The sequence below is a fragment of the Salvia miltiorrhiza genome, chromosome 7, assembly GCF_028751815.1.
Source record: "Salvia miltiorrhiza cultivar Shanhuang (shh) chromosome 7, IMPLAD_Smil_shh, whole genome shotgun sequence".
NCBI classification, from domain to species: domain Eukaryota; kingdom Viridiplantae; phylum Streptophyta; class Magnoliopsida; order Lamiales; family Lamiaceae; genus Salvia; species Salvia miltiorrhiza.
This window is the reverse complement of record NC_080393.1, coordinates 54,140,180-54,154,491: the sequence shown is the minus strand read 5'-3', so window position 1 is coordinate 54,154,491 and position 14,312 is coordinate 54,140,180. Positions and strand designations below refer to the sequence as shown.

Sequence of the window (14,312 nt, the reverse complement as noted above, 5' to 3'; positions counted from 1 at the left end):
AAAAAAAATTCACAACAAACAACAATTTTTCAAACTTTATTTGTTTATTTATTTATTTTTAAATTACGCGCGTGCCTAACACACGATTACCTTTTGTCCCTACCACACCCGACACGCTAGGAGACGACCAGCACGAGCCGGGAGGGCATGCCAGCGCGTGGCACTGCACAGCGTGCCACCGGCTCAGTATGACATTCCCCATTCCCCCCTCCCCCGCTCTGCGGATGCTCTAATACCTTATTTATTTTTATTTTTTATCTTTTCGGCATTCTCAATACTAATTATAACATCTTTTCACCATTTTCAATATTAATTATAATATTTTTTTTATCACTTCTAATACACTTAACAATTTTATCTTAGAATTCGTGCTACTTACTCCTAAAAATTATTTAGGAGACGTATTTTCCTAGAGGGTATTTAGATTCGAATCTTACAAATGACAAAAATTTCATCAATTGAATACCCTTATTCAACATAACATTATATAGTACTCCCTCCGTCCACGAAATGAGTACTCATATTTCCTTTTTGTTATGTGTAACGCCCCGCCATTTACTTGTGTTTAATTCTTTATTTTTGGTGATTTAAAATATGATTTTGTTATGCTTGATTTTATATCTTGGACTTGAGGGAGTCCGTAGTTGCGCCTAGTTAAAAGAGAAATTGATATATATTTTGGATTCTAGAATTTTTTGTAGTAAATATAACTTAATAATTCTCCTTTAATTTGGATTTATTAAAAAGCTGGACTAGAAGAAATAAAGTTTGTTAAATTCTCGATTTAAATTCACAGTATTTTTTTATTATTATTATTATATTGGTGATAAACACTGATATTAGTTAAAAAAAAAATAGAGTTAGAGAAGAAATAGAATTCTATTAGGGTTATAACTAATGAACCAATAATTACATAGATAAAATAAACTCTGCACACCATCCGCCACTTACAGTTTGCGTATTCAAAATATTTCAATTATTCTTCCTCACACTTTCTCTGAGTATTGTTGGTGTTCTGAAATTTTGGGTTCTAATTATTCATCCCTCTTCAAGCGAATTATTTTACGGGTAAGTTCCAACAATTTGCAAAAGTTGTTTAATTTATTTTGTCTTGTTTTGAATACGGATTTTGGAAAATTTTGCTTCTATGCTCAATGGTGGTTTTTTTTAAAATTTTGCAATAATTCTTCTTGGGTTTCGGTAATTAGCTAATGCACCGATTAGTTCCCACAATGGTTTTTAAAAGGGGCTTTTGTTTATTTATTTTATTATATATTTTTAAATGTCTTATGCCATGCTAAAATAATTTCTTTATTCTATTTTTAATAATGTTAATGATTGCTGTTAGTAGTTGCCAACAAACTAATACTACAAGTTCTTTTAATTCAGGGCATTAATTTGGTGTTAACAACTTCAGTAAATGAAAACAACAAATTTGTGCTGCTTAAGAATTTTATTATGTTCGAATTTTTTTTAATTAACCAAATGTAGTCGTAGCTTCAGTGCATGGGTTGGTTTATAAACTAATAGCAGTTATATTAGTTTAATTATTAGTTATTTTTTTATTGCAAAATTTCGTATAAAAGTTAATTTGTTTGCAAGAGTCCACAGATTCTTAGCCGAACTAAATTGTCAACGACTACATAAATTTTCAGTATATGTATCAGTATATATATAGTTTTGTCTAAAGAATTTCAATTTTAGTTTTAGTTAAATCTATATTGAAATGATTATATTTATGTGATTAGGTGCGGCGCAACTAGGACCCTCATCTGAAAATTGATTGAGTCTCTTTTATTGTCTTGGATATTGAGGTGGGTGAATTCTCTTTTAACTCAATAAATATGTTTTCAATTGCCACGTGAATTAAAATTGTTTATGAAATATTTTCTATAAATCAAACGTGTATATTGTGGTTGAGATACGAGTTTGATTGCATACGGTGAGTATACGCATTGGTGCTTATGACAGCGTGATGATGAGTCATTGATTTGTGGACGACGAGTATGACAGGGTCTTGTGCACAGTTGAGCCAGTCGGTTATTATCATTCCATGCCTGTGTGGCTGGATTATTTGCCTGTGTGGCAATGTTGTGAATGGTTCCATGCCTGTGTGGCAATGTTGTGAATGGTTCCTTGCCTGGGTGGCTGGATTATTTGTCTGTGTGGCAATGTTGTGAATGGTTCCATGCCTGTGTGGCTGGATTGTTTGCCTGTGTGGCAATGTTGAGAATGGTTCCATGCCTGTGTGGCTGGATTATTTGCAGGTGACGTAAGGTGTATTATTTATGCCGTGATGGTGAAGCAAGTTGCGAATGAGTATCATTTTCCACAATTTAATACACGTTTGGATAAATCATGTTTCTCTTATTGTTTCCCACCACTGAGTACGTTTTTGTGCTCACCCCCTTTCATTAAATTATTTTCAGGTCAGTGAGCTTGGAGCGGCGTGGCGGAAAGGGTGTGGTGAAGTCGATTTCGTACTTTTGGTTTCGCTTTGAATTTTGGACTTTAAATTCGATAAATTTCATTGAGTTGTTTTGAGGTTAAGCTTGCTTTTATTTCATGGAGATTTTTTTTGGTAGTTGGTTTAACTTTATTGGTAAGTGAGGACCTTGGCGTAGAAGTTTTTGATCGTTTAAGGCTTGGTAGACGTTTTTCTGAAACTGAACTTATTTTGTGGATTTTGGTGTTTAGATCAGTTAGAACAAAGTCGTATTTTTTTTGGTCAATTATCTTTCCGTTAACTTGAGGATTTAAAGAAATATATTATTTTAGTTATGAGATTTTAGGGTGTCACAGTATGTCCACCAAATGAGTACTCATTTCATTTTTTGGTAAATGTACATCACACATCTCACTCACAATAAAAGTGGGCTCTTTATTCCACTCACATAAACTTAATCAATTTCTTAAAAATCGTATCACCCCAAAATAAGTATTCATTTCATGGACGGAGGGAATATTAGATTATTCGTGGAAATTGCAAACCTCAGAAATTCGTGCACACACACTCGAGAATAACGTTAAAAATACATATAGTGAAATATTTGGACATGATACAATTAAAGCTGAATTCTAAGGTTGCAGTGGTACTAATGCCAGTAATTTGGTACAATGTACGTATATATAATGTATCTAAAATTTATAATATTCTTTTAAAGTACCTTTTGGACCCTCAAAGTGTATTTTGTCTGCAAAAAAGATTTGATACAATAACGTCAACACATCATTTATTTGTAAAAGGATGGATTCTTTTTCACATGATCTCCTTTTTATTGTCGGGCTACATGTTTTATTCTTGTATTTTATATCACATTAATACATTATACTCCCTTCATCCCATCGAGCTTGAGGCGTTTCTTTTGGGCACGAGAATTAAAAAATTATAGATTAGTATTTTAAGTGTGTAGTATAAAAGAAATAAAGTAAGAGAGAGCATGTAATAAAGTGATAAAGTAGGAGAGAGAATGTAATAAGGGGTGTAATTAGTTTTGTAAATTAGTGCTTGAAATTACCTAATTTTTGCCAAAAAAGTAAATGACTCAAGTTCGGTGGGACGGAGGGAGTAATAAATAAATTTATATTGATATCTTCACTTGATCATTTGTTTGTTTTTGAGAAAATATATAATGGTCAACTTTCTTGAAAAATAGATTAGATATAATGGATTATAATTTGTATTTGTCTTTTGTTTTGATTTGCATGTTGCTGCATGATTGAACTGGATCTTTCTAGACTCTAGTACAGACTTTCTCCGTCCACAAAAAAATCACGTTTGAGGGTGAACATGAGTTTTAATAAAGTTGTTGTAAGTGGAATAAACGTACAATTTATAGGGGTGGTAATGTTGGTACAAAAAAGTAAAATAAAAATACAATATTAGTTAAAAATAAAATAAAATAAGTATAATTTATAGTTAAATATAAGAGAAAAATATATGATCTGATGGTTTAAAAAGTGAAATAATATTTTTTTTTTCGTGAAGAAAAAATGATAAGTAGAATTTTTATGCGTGGACGAAAGGAATAATATAATATTATTGAAAAATCTAAAAGAAAATAATTATTGAAATATGATTAGAAATAGAGAATAATGTACGGTATATAAATAAATGAGAGAAAAGTAGTTAAAATTGATTATGTACCAAAAGCTTCCATAGCACAAGGTATGTAATTTGTACATATTAGAGATGAATATATATTCCATCGACAATTCCTGTCACATCTAATTAATAATAACTCCATATGTAAAGTAGCAACACGTTTTCTTTGTAATACTCCAATCAATCTACTATCGAGTCGCCTTAAAGTAGTCCTTTCCTTTTAAATGAGAAAAAAAGGGAAAATAATAAAAGAATATAAGGGTCATTATTAAAAAAAATACTTTCTCCGTCCTCCTAAAACGATATCCATATGTCATTTTCATCCATCCATATAAAATATATTTAATTTATTTTTGATAAGTTTTTCATTCATAAAGTGAAACTCTTATTTCACTTACAACATATTCAACTACTTTATTACAAATGGTGTTATTTTGAAATTGATACTTTTTACAAGTATGGAGAAAGTAGCTAGTTCGAATTTTGACTTTATGGTGATTTTCAATTTGAAATTATAAAAAAATATAAATATAATTTGAACTTATTTTTGTTATTTAATTTATAGTTCGAATCAAATTTTCAACTAATTGAAGAGTGATGTGACTCGCCGAAAGTTGATTTGCAATTTAAAAGAATGAAAAAAATTATATCATGTTTTTTTAATCTCCACATCAGCTCTTAAACGTCATCGTTTCACTTAAGAGTTCGGATTTTAATCTGATGTAAAATCTGACGTTCGGAAGCTGATGCAGAGACAAAAAAAATCTAATGTAGTTTTTTTTTGTTAATTGCCATGTCAATTTTCGGTGAGCTATATCACCTCTCAATTGATCAGAATTTAGAATCGAGTTATAAACTGAATAACAATATTTCTAATTTTTATAAACTCGAACTAAAAAATTAGATTCTGATCAAATTTGAACTCTTTTCAAATAATTCATTTGTTCATAAAGAATTTTCTACTTTTACCTTTTGGGACGTTCATAAGAAAACTTTCTATCTATTTTTGGACTAGCTACACCCCACAACTTATATTATTATATTTACTTTTATTTTTAAATCTTTTTCTCACTCTCAATACACTCAATAATTTTTTTTTTTTCACTTTCAATACACTTAACAATATTTTTCTTAAAATTTGTATCACTTCTTAAAAAATTCTTCCATGCATGGATGAAACTTTGGAGGGAATATTAACTCAAAGAAGGATCCCACTCCTATATGGAGAAAGTTCGTAGTTTCATAGATTCTGTATCACCAAATCAAACAAAAGTCAAAATTAGATCTCTTCGGTGCCATATCAAGTAATAAAAAATATATAGTTAATTAAATCATTTTTTTGTCATATGCACGAAATTGTATATAATAAGGGTGTGTTCTACTTGATGATAAATTTATCACGAAATAATAAAAAATAAATAAAATTTCTTCTATTAAATTTTTCATATATTTTTGCTTTTTTTTTATAAAAGAGAATTTCATTATTTTTCATCATTCTTCTCATTGCAAGGAAGGATAATAATAACACATCAAATTCTTTTGTGTGAAAAATAAGGGAAAAGAGAAGAGGAAGTTAAGAAAATATTATTTTTATCTCTCCTTTTATCATAAATTTACAATTAAATAAAGAGAACACACGTATTAAAAAAAAAAATTGCCTGAGAGAGAGAGAGAGAGAGTTCTGTACAGTAGGATTCATTTCACAAAGAGGAAGAAATGAACACAAGCCCTTGATTTAAAAAATAAAAAGGGCTAGAATTTCAGTAATTACAGAGAAAGAGAAAATATGACAGAGAAATTATTAATTAATTAACATCAATAATCCCACAGCAAAGTTTCGAAGCAACTCGAAATGCCGGCATCACCGTCGCCGCCGCCCCACGGCGGCGGCGCGTCGAACCACCCATCCACCACCGCGTTCTCAACGTACACGAACTCATCGCCCTCGAAGCACGGCCCCAAGCTCGGCAGCTCGACGATCTCGCTCAGCTCCTCCTCCTCCGCCGCCGCCGACAGGTCCAAGCACGAGACGAGCGACGACAGCGACGACGACGAGGAGAGCGAGCTCGGCGGCGGCGCGTCGAACTTCTCCATCGCGGCGGCCTTCGCGGCCGCCGCCTGGACGTCGCGCGGGCTGAGCGAGGCCGGGCGGGGGAGCGCGGCGGCGAGGTCGGGGAAGTTGAGGGCGGCGGAAGCGCCCTTGATGCTCAGCGCCGCGACGTCGTGCGCACGCGCCGCCATCTCGGGCGTGGGGAAGGTCCCCAGCCATATACGCGACTTCTTCCGCGGCTCCCGGATTTCGGAGACCCACTTGCCCCAGCTCCGCATCCGGACGCCGCGGTAGACCGGGTGCTTGGAGTTCGTGGCGGCGCCGCCGCGACTTCGCTTGATCCTTCCGCCGCTCTCCGGCGGCGGAGATGAGGATGCCAGTGAAGTGTGTTGATCGGCATTCATCATTTTTTTTTTTTTTTTTTTTAGAAAGTGTGGATTTTAGTCTGTGTTATGTGTGTAAATGTGCATGTAGGACTTTAACGTTTCCTAGTTAGGAAATGTACTTCAGGCAGTAGTAGACTAGAGGTTGCACGGTTTAGAGAGAGAGAGAGAGAGAGAGAGAGAGAGTGAGAGAGATATACTTAGAGAGAGATATGTGTATATATATACGCAGAAAATTGCAACTATATATATGTGAATACGGTTACCCTAAAAACTTTTTTTTTTGGTTTTGTTTTGTTTTTTCTATTATTAGAGTTAGAATTTCATCTAAATTTCTATATTTTTTTTACCAGATTTTATATGAATTTAATGCTCATTTACTTTTTTCAACGACGAGCAATTCTGATAAAATCGAACCAAAACTGACTTCTACGTGGCGTATGTGTGTTTAAATTTAAAACGCCGACGTTTAGAAGAATTTAAGAGTTGTCGTTTTAACCATCAACTGATTTAGTCATAATGATAGTTTCGGCAAATACATCATTATTAATTTGGGGAGAAAATAAATTTCTTTAAAAAAATAAGATAATATTTGTGTGTTTTTAAATTAAAAGAAAAGTTTAAAAAAAATAATTTTTCATATATTTATACAAGTAATCTTTTTCCTCTATGATTACTAGACAGTTTCATTATTTTTACCCACGCACAAATTGCCCTTTTACCCAATGATTCCTAGGAAGTTTCTTTTTATATACTACCTATCTTTAATTAATTACTAGGAAGTTTCATTTTCTATTGTTTTATTTTTTGTGCGTGGGTAAAAGCTTTGCATTATACTAAAAGAAAGAGATTTTTTCTCTGTCTCTCAAATATTTTTTTAAAGGAGAGTGGCACGAATGTTAGAAAAAATTAATTGTATATTTAATAAGTGAAAAATGAGTATCATAAAAAAAATTAAATAAAGATCATATGAATAATAATTAATAAATTATTTTTAAAAATAAACAAAGAAGATGTTTTTGAGACATACCAAAATAAATAGAAAGGAAAATGTTTGAAAAACGGGAGAGTACAACATATCATCAATGGAGTGAAAAGCATTAAGATCGAATTTGGAAAATACAAGTCTTACATAGTTAATTTGTTTAGTAGGAATATATGATAAGTAAGTAATATAATTAAAGAGAAAATTTTGACAGCAGAAAGTTAAATGATTACAAAGTTTAACATTATAACAAGATTTTTGGCCAACGTAAAATTCTAAAATGCTCGGACCATTTAGCCCTCGACAGCCGCCACTTTTAATAATATTCCTACTTTCTAACCCTCAATATTCTTATTTTGTAGCACTACTATTTATTTTCTTTTGAGTTACCCTCCTTTCTTTTTGTACAAATTACGTAGTTATTAATTACTCCATCCGTCCCACGAAGCATGACCTAATTTCTTTTTTATTTGTCCCACGAAGTTTGACCTATTTTTAAAAATGATAAAAAATTTATCTTTTATTCACCTTTTTACTTTTTTCACCTACCTACCACACTTAACACGCAAAATACCAATTTCTTAATTTCTGTGTCGAAAAAAACTAGATCATATTTCATGGGACGTAGGGAGTATTATATGAAACTATTAAAATATTAGGTACATTGTCAAAAGTCTAGATTAAATTCTATTTCGTTGACAGTCAATCATAAACAAGCCATGTTTCTTTCTTTCTAATAATAACATATCAAGCAGTTTTTTTCATTCGATGAGGTGAAATTTACACCGCAATGCTATTTGTTAGATTTATGAGACGTTTGCTTGGAGTGATAAGATATTATTGATAAAATAATTCAACATAATCAAGAATTTAATTTGAATGATTCGGTCTGTGATGAATAACTCAGTTCACACTCTAATTATTCAATTAAATAATTATTTGTTACCCTAAAGTTGAATGAATTACTCCTAATTATCCTTCATCGAACTTATTTATCACATTACTAAACCAAACTTCCCCTAATTATTAATTTATATGCAACAAACTCTACACGAGAGATACGTTTGTAAGAATTGTGCAACATAATCTACGATCACAAGAGTTCATCTATTTTATCACTACGATACGCTATCAAAAGTGTAACTCTTTTTGTTTTGAGTGTTTTATTTTATTTTTGTGCTCTTTTTAATATTAAAAGAAGAAATATAGGTGATTTGGCTGGATCTTATGCAATGGGCAATGGGCTCCGATGTTCAATTCATATACACCACGCAATCCAATCATTTAATTAATATATTCTCCAGCTTCACCCTTTTAGGTATACCGCACTTCGCGTTGAGGGGCAACATCGTCATTTCATACTTTGCTTCTTTTATGCCGGATAGTAACATTGAATGACATCATATCAGCAAGATCTTTCTGTAACAAAATTCTATTAAAAGATTGTCTCGGGAGCAAATGCGGAGCTTCACATGTTTCTGCTGGTAGCGATTTCTTTGTCGTTTTATAACCTCGATCTGTCAGCGCCGATTTGAATCGACAACGCACCATTGTACCTTCAAAATAGTATTGATCCTTAGATCTAGCTAGGGCTGTCGATCGGTTCGAGTTCGGTTACCCACACCCGAATTTTCGATTACCCGAACCCGAAATTGCCATATTTCACTAACCGTTCCCGAACCGTTTTAGGTGTTCGGTTACCCAAAAACTGATTCGGTTACCCGATTCGGTTATTTGGATATCCGAAATACTCATTTAAAAAATTAAAATTCAAATAATTTGTTAGATAAAGGATTTGAACCTTAGTCTCTAAAAAATACACAAAACAACTTATCCACTAGGCTTATTCTTATACTTTAAATATATCATAATTTTATTTTAGCTAAGATTCGATTTTAAAAAAAAATTAATTAATGAATTAATAATTAAAATATATATAATATATATATTAAATAATTTATTAAATAATTTTCGGTTATTTCGGTTAACCCGTACCCGAAATTTTTCTAAAAATGATACCCGAAATCGAACCGATAACCAAAAAATTCGGTTATTGGATACCTAAACCCGAAAATTTCGATTCGGTTAACGGATTATCCAAAACCCGATAACCAATTAGACAGCCCTAGATCTAGCTATTTTGAATTGCCTTTTATTTTATTCCATCCATGGATTTCACGCTTTTCCCCTTGTCTTCAAAGTCGCTACCTCGGGCATGTTACTTGAATTGGATAAGTTTTCCCGCGAATATTTGTGCGATATTATGGAATTCATAATAAATTAAAAAATTGATAATATTTTATCATGAACCCCTTCCTAAAAGGGGAAACCATAATATCATCTGCATCAATATATAATCCGACTAATTGCTAAAATTAGAGGTCGTTAAGCATTAATTATTATTATTTGTAACAATTAATAACACCACAAATAATCAAGAATAGAGATCACAAACATGCATTTAATTAGTCCTTAATTTTACATAAATTCTTTTGTCTTTGAAAGGAGGCCTACGAACCGTTCCCTTCTTCATACTCCATCCGTCCACGATATCGTTTTCACTTTGTGGACGACACGAATTTTAAAAAAGTTGTAAATAGTATTGAGTATTTTTGTAAGTACTGGAGTTTGGATCCACTATTATCGTGAGTGGGGTTTAATTGTTGACCCTACTACTATAATTTATGAAAGTTGAAATAATATTATGGACAGACCAAAATGACAAAAGTGGAAACGATATCGTGGGCGAAAGAAGTATATAATATGAGAAAAATGTATATTTTGAACTCAAGTCCACTAATATATATACATATATGCTATCACTTTACGACAAAAAATGATAAAACACATAAACATGCTACATCCAAACCCTATTATATTATCGGTGTGATCTGCCAATGACGAAGGTCGCCACGACTGCTTTGCTTTTTTATGTTATAATTGTGTAGGGTTGATCATTCCATTTCTAGGGTTTTCTTGTTTGGTCATTATCATACTTAAGAATTTTGTTTTCCACAAGGTTAAGTTGGTGGGTTACATATTAGTTTCGATCATGGAGATGTAATTAATGTAGCCAATATTAGGGTTACAACGTGTCGTCTAGCCACCAGCAACGATGAACTTTTTTTTTTTTTTCTATCATCAAATTTGTTGAAATTATCGAAAATTATCCCCTTGTTAATACCGTTGAAGACGGTTTACTAGATGGTTTACCCACACCAGCTTCGGTGGTGTGGGTAAAAAGCGGTCGTCTTGAAACTTTTTTAGATTTCTAGTGCGCTAGTATTTGATTTTTGTTTCTTTTCGAGTTAGCTGATTTAGCAGCTGCTCGATCGACCTCCTTTTTTGCCCGTTTGTTTCTTCTTTGTTTATTGCTTGCAATAGATGAATACTCTTTTTTCTTTACCGGTGCTTTTTTTTTTTTCTGGATTTTCACCGGAAAGATTTCGATGAGGCTCGATCGGCCCTTAGTTAGTGTTTCTGTGCTATCAATTAGGATTTTTTTTTCAATAAAATTTCAATTAAAAAAAATGTATAAATTAAGTAAAAGAGAAGAAAAACCTAAACATATGTTCCACTCTTTAGGTTAGATTAATGTGTTGGACTAGTTTTGATGTACATACTGATACATTTTTATTACTGTTGTTATTGTGATTTTTTGTATCATATATTACTATACATACAAATATAAGAAAAAATAAAAATAATATATGGAGCCCCTTACCAATATAGTATATAATTTCCTGCCGCCCCTAGCCACTAGCAAGTAAAATCAAACATATTATAGTACAATTAATGATTAAATGTCTGAAATAATTAATATGATATCTCCAACGAGAAATAAAAATCGACAATAATTTGAAGTCCTCTTACAACGTGAAAATGTCTCATAATTTGTGGACGAGACGCAAACTTGGACAAACTCAACATTTCAACGAAAGGTCCATTTCAGATAGATATATATATTTGCATGAATATTTCTTAGATTAATTAATAATATTTTTTGTTTATTTCTTGACCAGATGATTTTGAAGAGAGAAACTACATTGATATGATTTTGAATCTAAGAGGAAAATTAGTTTAGATTTTAATAGTTAAATTGCTATTTCATTTCCCATTTTGTCGAACGAGTTACAATTAATATTTAAAGCTAGACTATCAAATAATACATTATGCTAAAAATTTATTTCCTAGTTTTTCTTATTTAATAGGTAATTTTTTTTATTTTGTGTTGTATATATATGTTTTCGAAGTATATAAAACAACTGTACATAATTATTTTTTAAATATATTGAAGATAAAAAAAAACTTACAAACAAGTGTATTTTCACAAAAGCCAATGAGTTCACGTAGGGAAGCTGATGCACTCAAAGACTCTCATTTGTGAGAGGTCTTGAGTTCAATCTCGCTTGCGTGGGATGTAGTTTTCTCACCTTTTATGTGGTAGTGATCCTGCCTGCGTGACGTGTAATTTTATCACATTTGTGTGTTATAAAGGTCACTACAAAAAAACGCGTTTTTACCGGCGAAAACTACCGACGGCAAAATTGCCGTCGGTAGCTAACGGCGGCACGGCGGCGGCAGTCCAGGCGAACCGAACTTTCGAATTTACCGGCCATCTACCGACGGCAAATTCCCCGCCGTTAGCTAGCGGCGGCGACGCCGCCGTTAATATTAAAATACGCATTAAATAATTTATTTTATAGAATTAACGACGGTAAAGTTGCCGCCGCTAGCTAGCGGCGGCATTTGCCGTCGGTAACCGTTTAAATATAGGGCAGCGGGTTCCTTCTTTTTTCAGTTTCTGCGCCGCACACACACACGTAAATCCACCCCCCCCCCCTCCCCTGCCTGCTGCTGCTTCCGCTGCTGCTTCGCCGCCGCCGCCGACCGCCGCCGCCGCCCGCCGCCGCCCTAGCAGGTATCTCTCTCTCTCTCTCTCTCTCTCTAGATCTATATATATATATATATATATATATATATATATCTCATTAATTTTAATTATATATATATAATTATATAATTTTCACTTATATTATTTATTGTAGTTCGACGACCTCGTTTCACCGCCTTCTTCACGACACCCACCGGAAACCACCACCGTACGCTCTCTTATTTATTTATTTATTTAATTATGAATTTATTTATGTATTTAATTATATATTAATTAAATAGATTTATTTGTTATATATAGTTAATTAATTTATAATTGATTTTGTTTATAACTAAATTATATGAAGCATGATTAATTTTAAATTATATTAATCTATTTAATATATGTTGTTAGTTTAATTTTAAATTATGAAGCATGATTAATTTTAAATTATGAAGCATGATTAATTTTAAATTATATTAATTTTAATCAATTAGTTTAAGAATTGTTTGTTAGAATAATTTATATATGTTGGATAATTTTGTTAAATTAAATGTTATGTGCTATGTGTTTATGAAATGTTATATTATTATATATATATATATATATATATATATATATATATTGTGGGATAGATTTAATCAATTTCTTAAGGATCTTCTCCCTTTGGGATAGAAATTGATTATTTCTTAAGGATCTTCTCCCTACAAATGATTGTTTTTAATTTAATTACCATGATTTTTATTGCTTTTATTTGTATTGTATTATTGCTTCGACATTGGGGGGCCGGGTAGACCTAGTATAGGCTTAGTAAATTAGGACCACTATGGTCACTATAGTTGCTGGTAGAGTCGAGCACTTGGTAGTTAGGATAGTGGGGTTATGCTGTCGAAATTTTGTTAGATTTCAAGTAATTTATTATATTTTATTTGTTTTTTTCAATTAGAATTTGCAAGAATGAGTGATAATCGTACGTGGATGTACGCGAGATACAATGATCGTACCGCATTTGAAACGGGGCTTGAGTTTTTCCTTGAGTGGGCGTTCAATCAAACGGCGTACACAGATGGACAAGGTAACATTAGGTGCCCGTGTAAGAAGTGCAAGAATCAAGCGTATTTAGATGTACCTACGGTCAGAGAACATGTTAGTAGGCGTGGATTTGTCCTGAATTACAAAGTTTGGGTTTGTCACGGGGAAGCACCGCTGTCTATGCCGAGAGAACATGCTATAATGAATGAGGATGATGGATTATACAATAACTACGAAAGGATGGTGCATGACCATGCTGGACCTAGTAATTATCAAGATCCTCCAAATCTGGAGCAGCCGCCCAATAATGACGCTCAACAGATTTATAACATGTTGGATGCAGCGGATACTCCATTGTACGCAGGATGTGACACGTACACACAATTAAGTTGGATGACTCAATTCATGAGCATAAAGACTGAAAGCCACATGTCAGAGAGGACTTACAATCAGATGTCTTCGATGATGAAAGCTGCTTTACCAGAGGGTAACAACTGTCCAGAAGACTTCTATAGTACGAAAAGAAATCTACGTGGTTTGGGTTTGCCAGTAGAGAAGATCGATTGTTGTGTTAATAACTGCATGTTGTATTGGGGGGAAACTAGTGAGCTACATAGTTGTATGTTCTGTGACCAATCACGATATAAGGACAGCTTGCGTGCATCTGGGAGTCGCAGAAAGAAACAAGTGCCCGCCAAACAGATGCACTATTTTCCCTTGACGCCCCGATTGCAGAGATTGTTTGCATCTCCTGCAACTGCTGAACATATGCGGTGGCATGCGACCTCCACAGACGATGGGATAATGCGCCACCCGGCCGACTCTCCGGCATGGAAACATTTGAATTCAGTCTTTCCCGGATTCGCCGATGAGATCAGAAATGT

General features: G+C 33.1%; 2 protein-coding genes across 2 annotated transcripts in view; one reads left to right on the top strand and one right to left on the bottom strand.

Moving 5' to 3' along the window:
- Window positions 1-14,312, top strand: part of LOC130994894 (uncharacterized) — a 1,167,164-nt gene that overhangs the window by 463,118 nt on the left and 689,734 nt on the right. The window lies entirely within an intron of this gene.
- LOC130994944 (dehydration-responsive element-binding protein 3-like) lies at window positions 5,679-6,737 on the bottom strand. Its single transcript, XM_057920141.1, has one exon. The coding sequence runs from the start codon at window positions 6,560-6,562 to the stop codon at window positions 5,921-5,923; it is 642 nt and encodes a 213-aa protein (XP_057776124.1). The 5' UTR covers window positions 6,563-6,737; the 3' UTR covers window positions 5,679-5,920.

What these genes read in the sequence shown, in the direction of transcription:
- LOC130994944 (XM_057920141.1), bottom strand. Translation starts at nt 6,562, where the DNA reads ATGATGAATGCCGATCAACACACTTCACTGGCATCCTCATCTCCGCCG.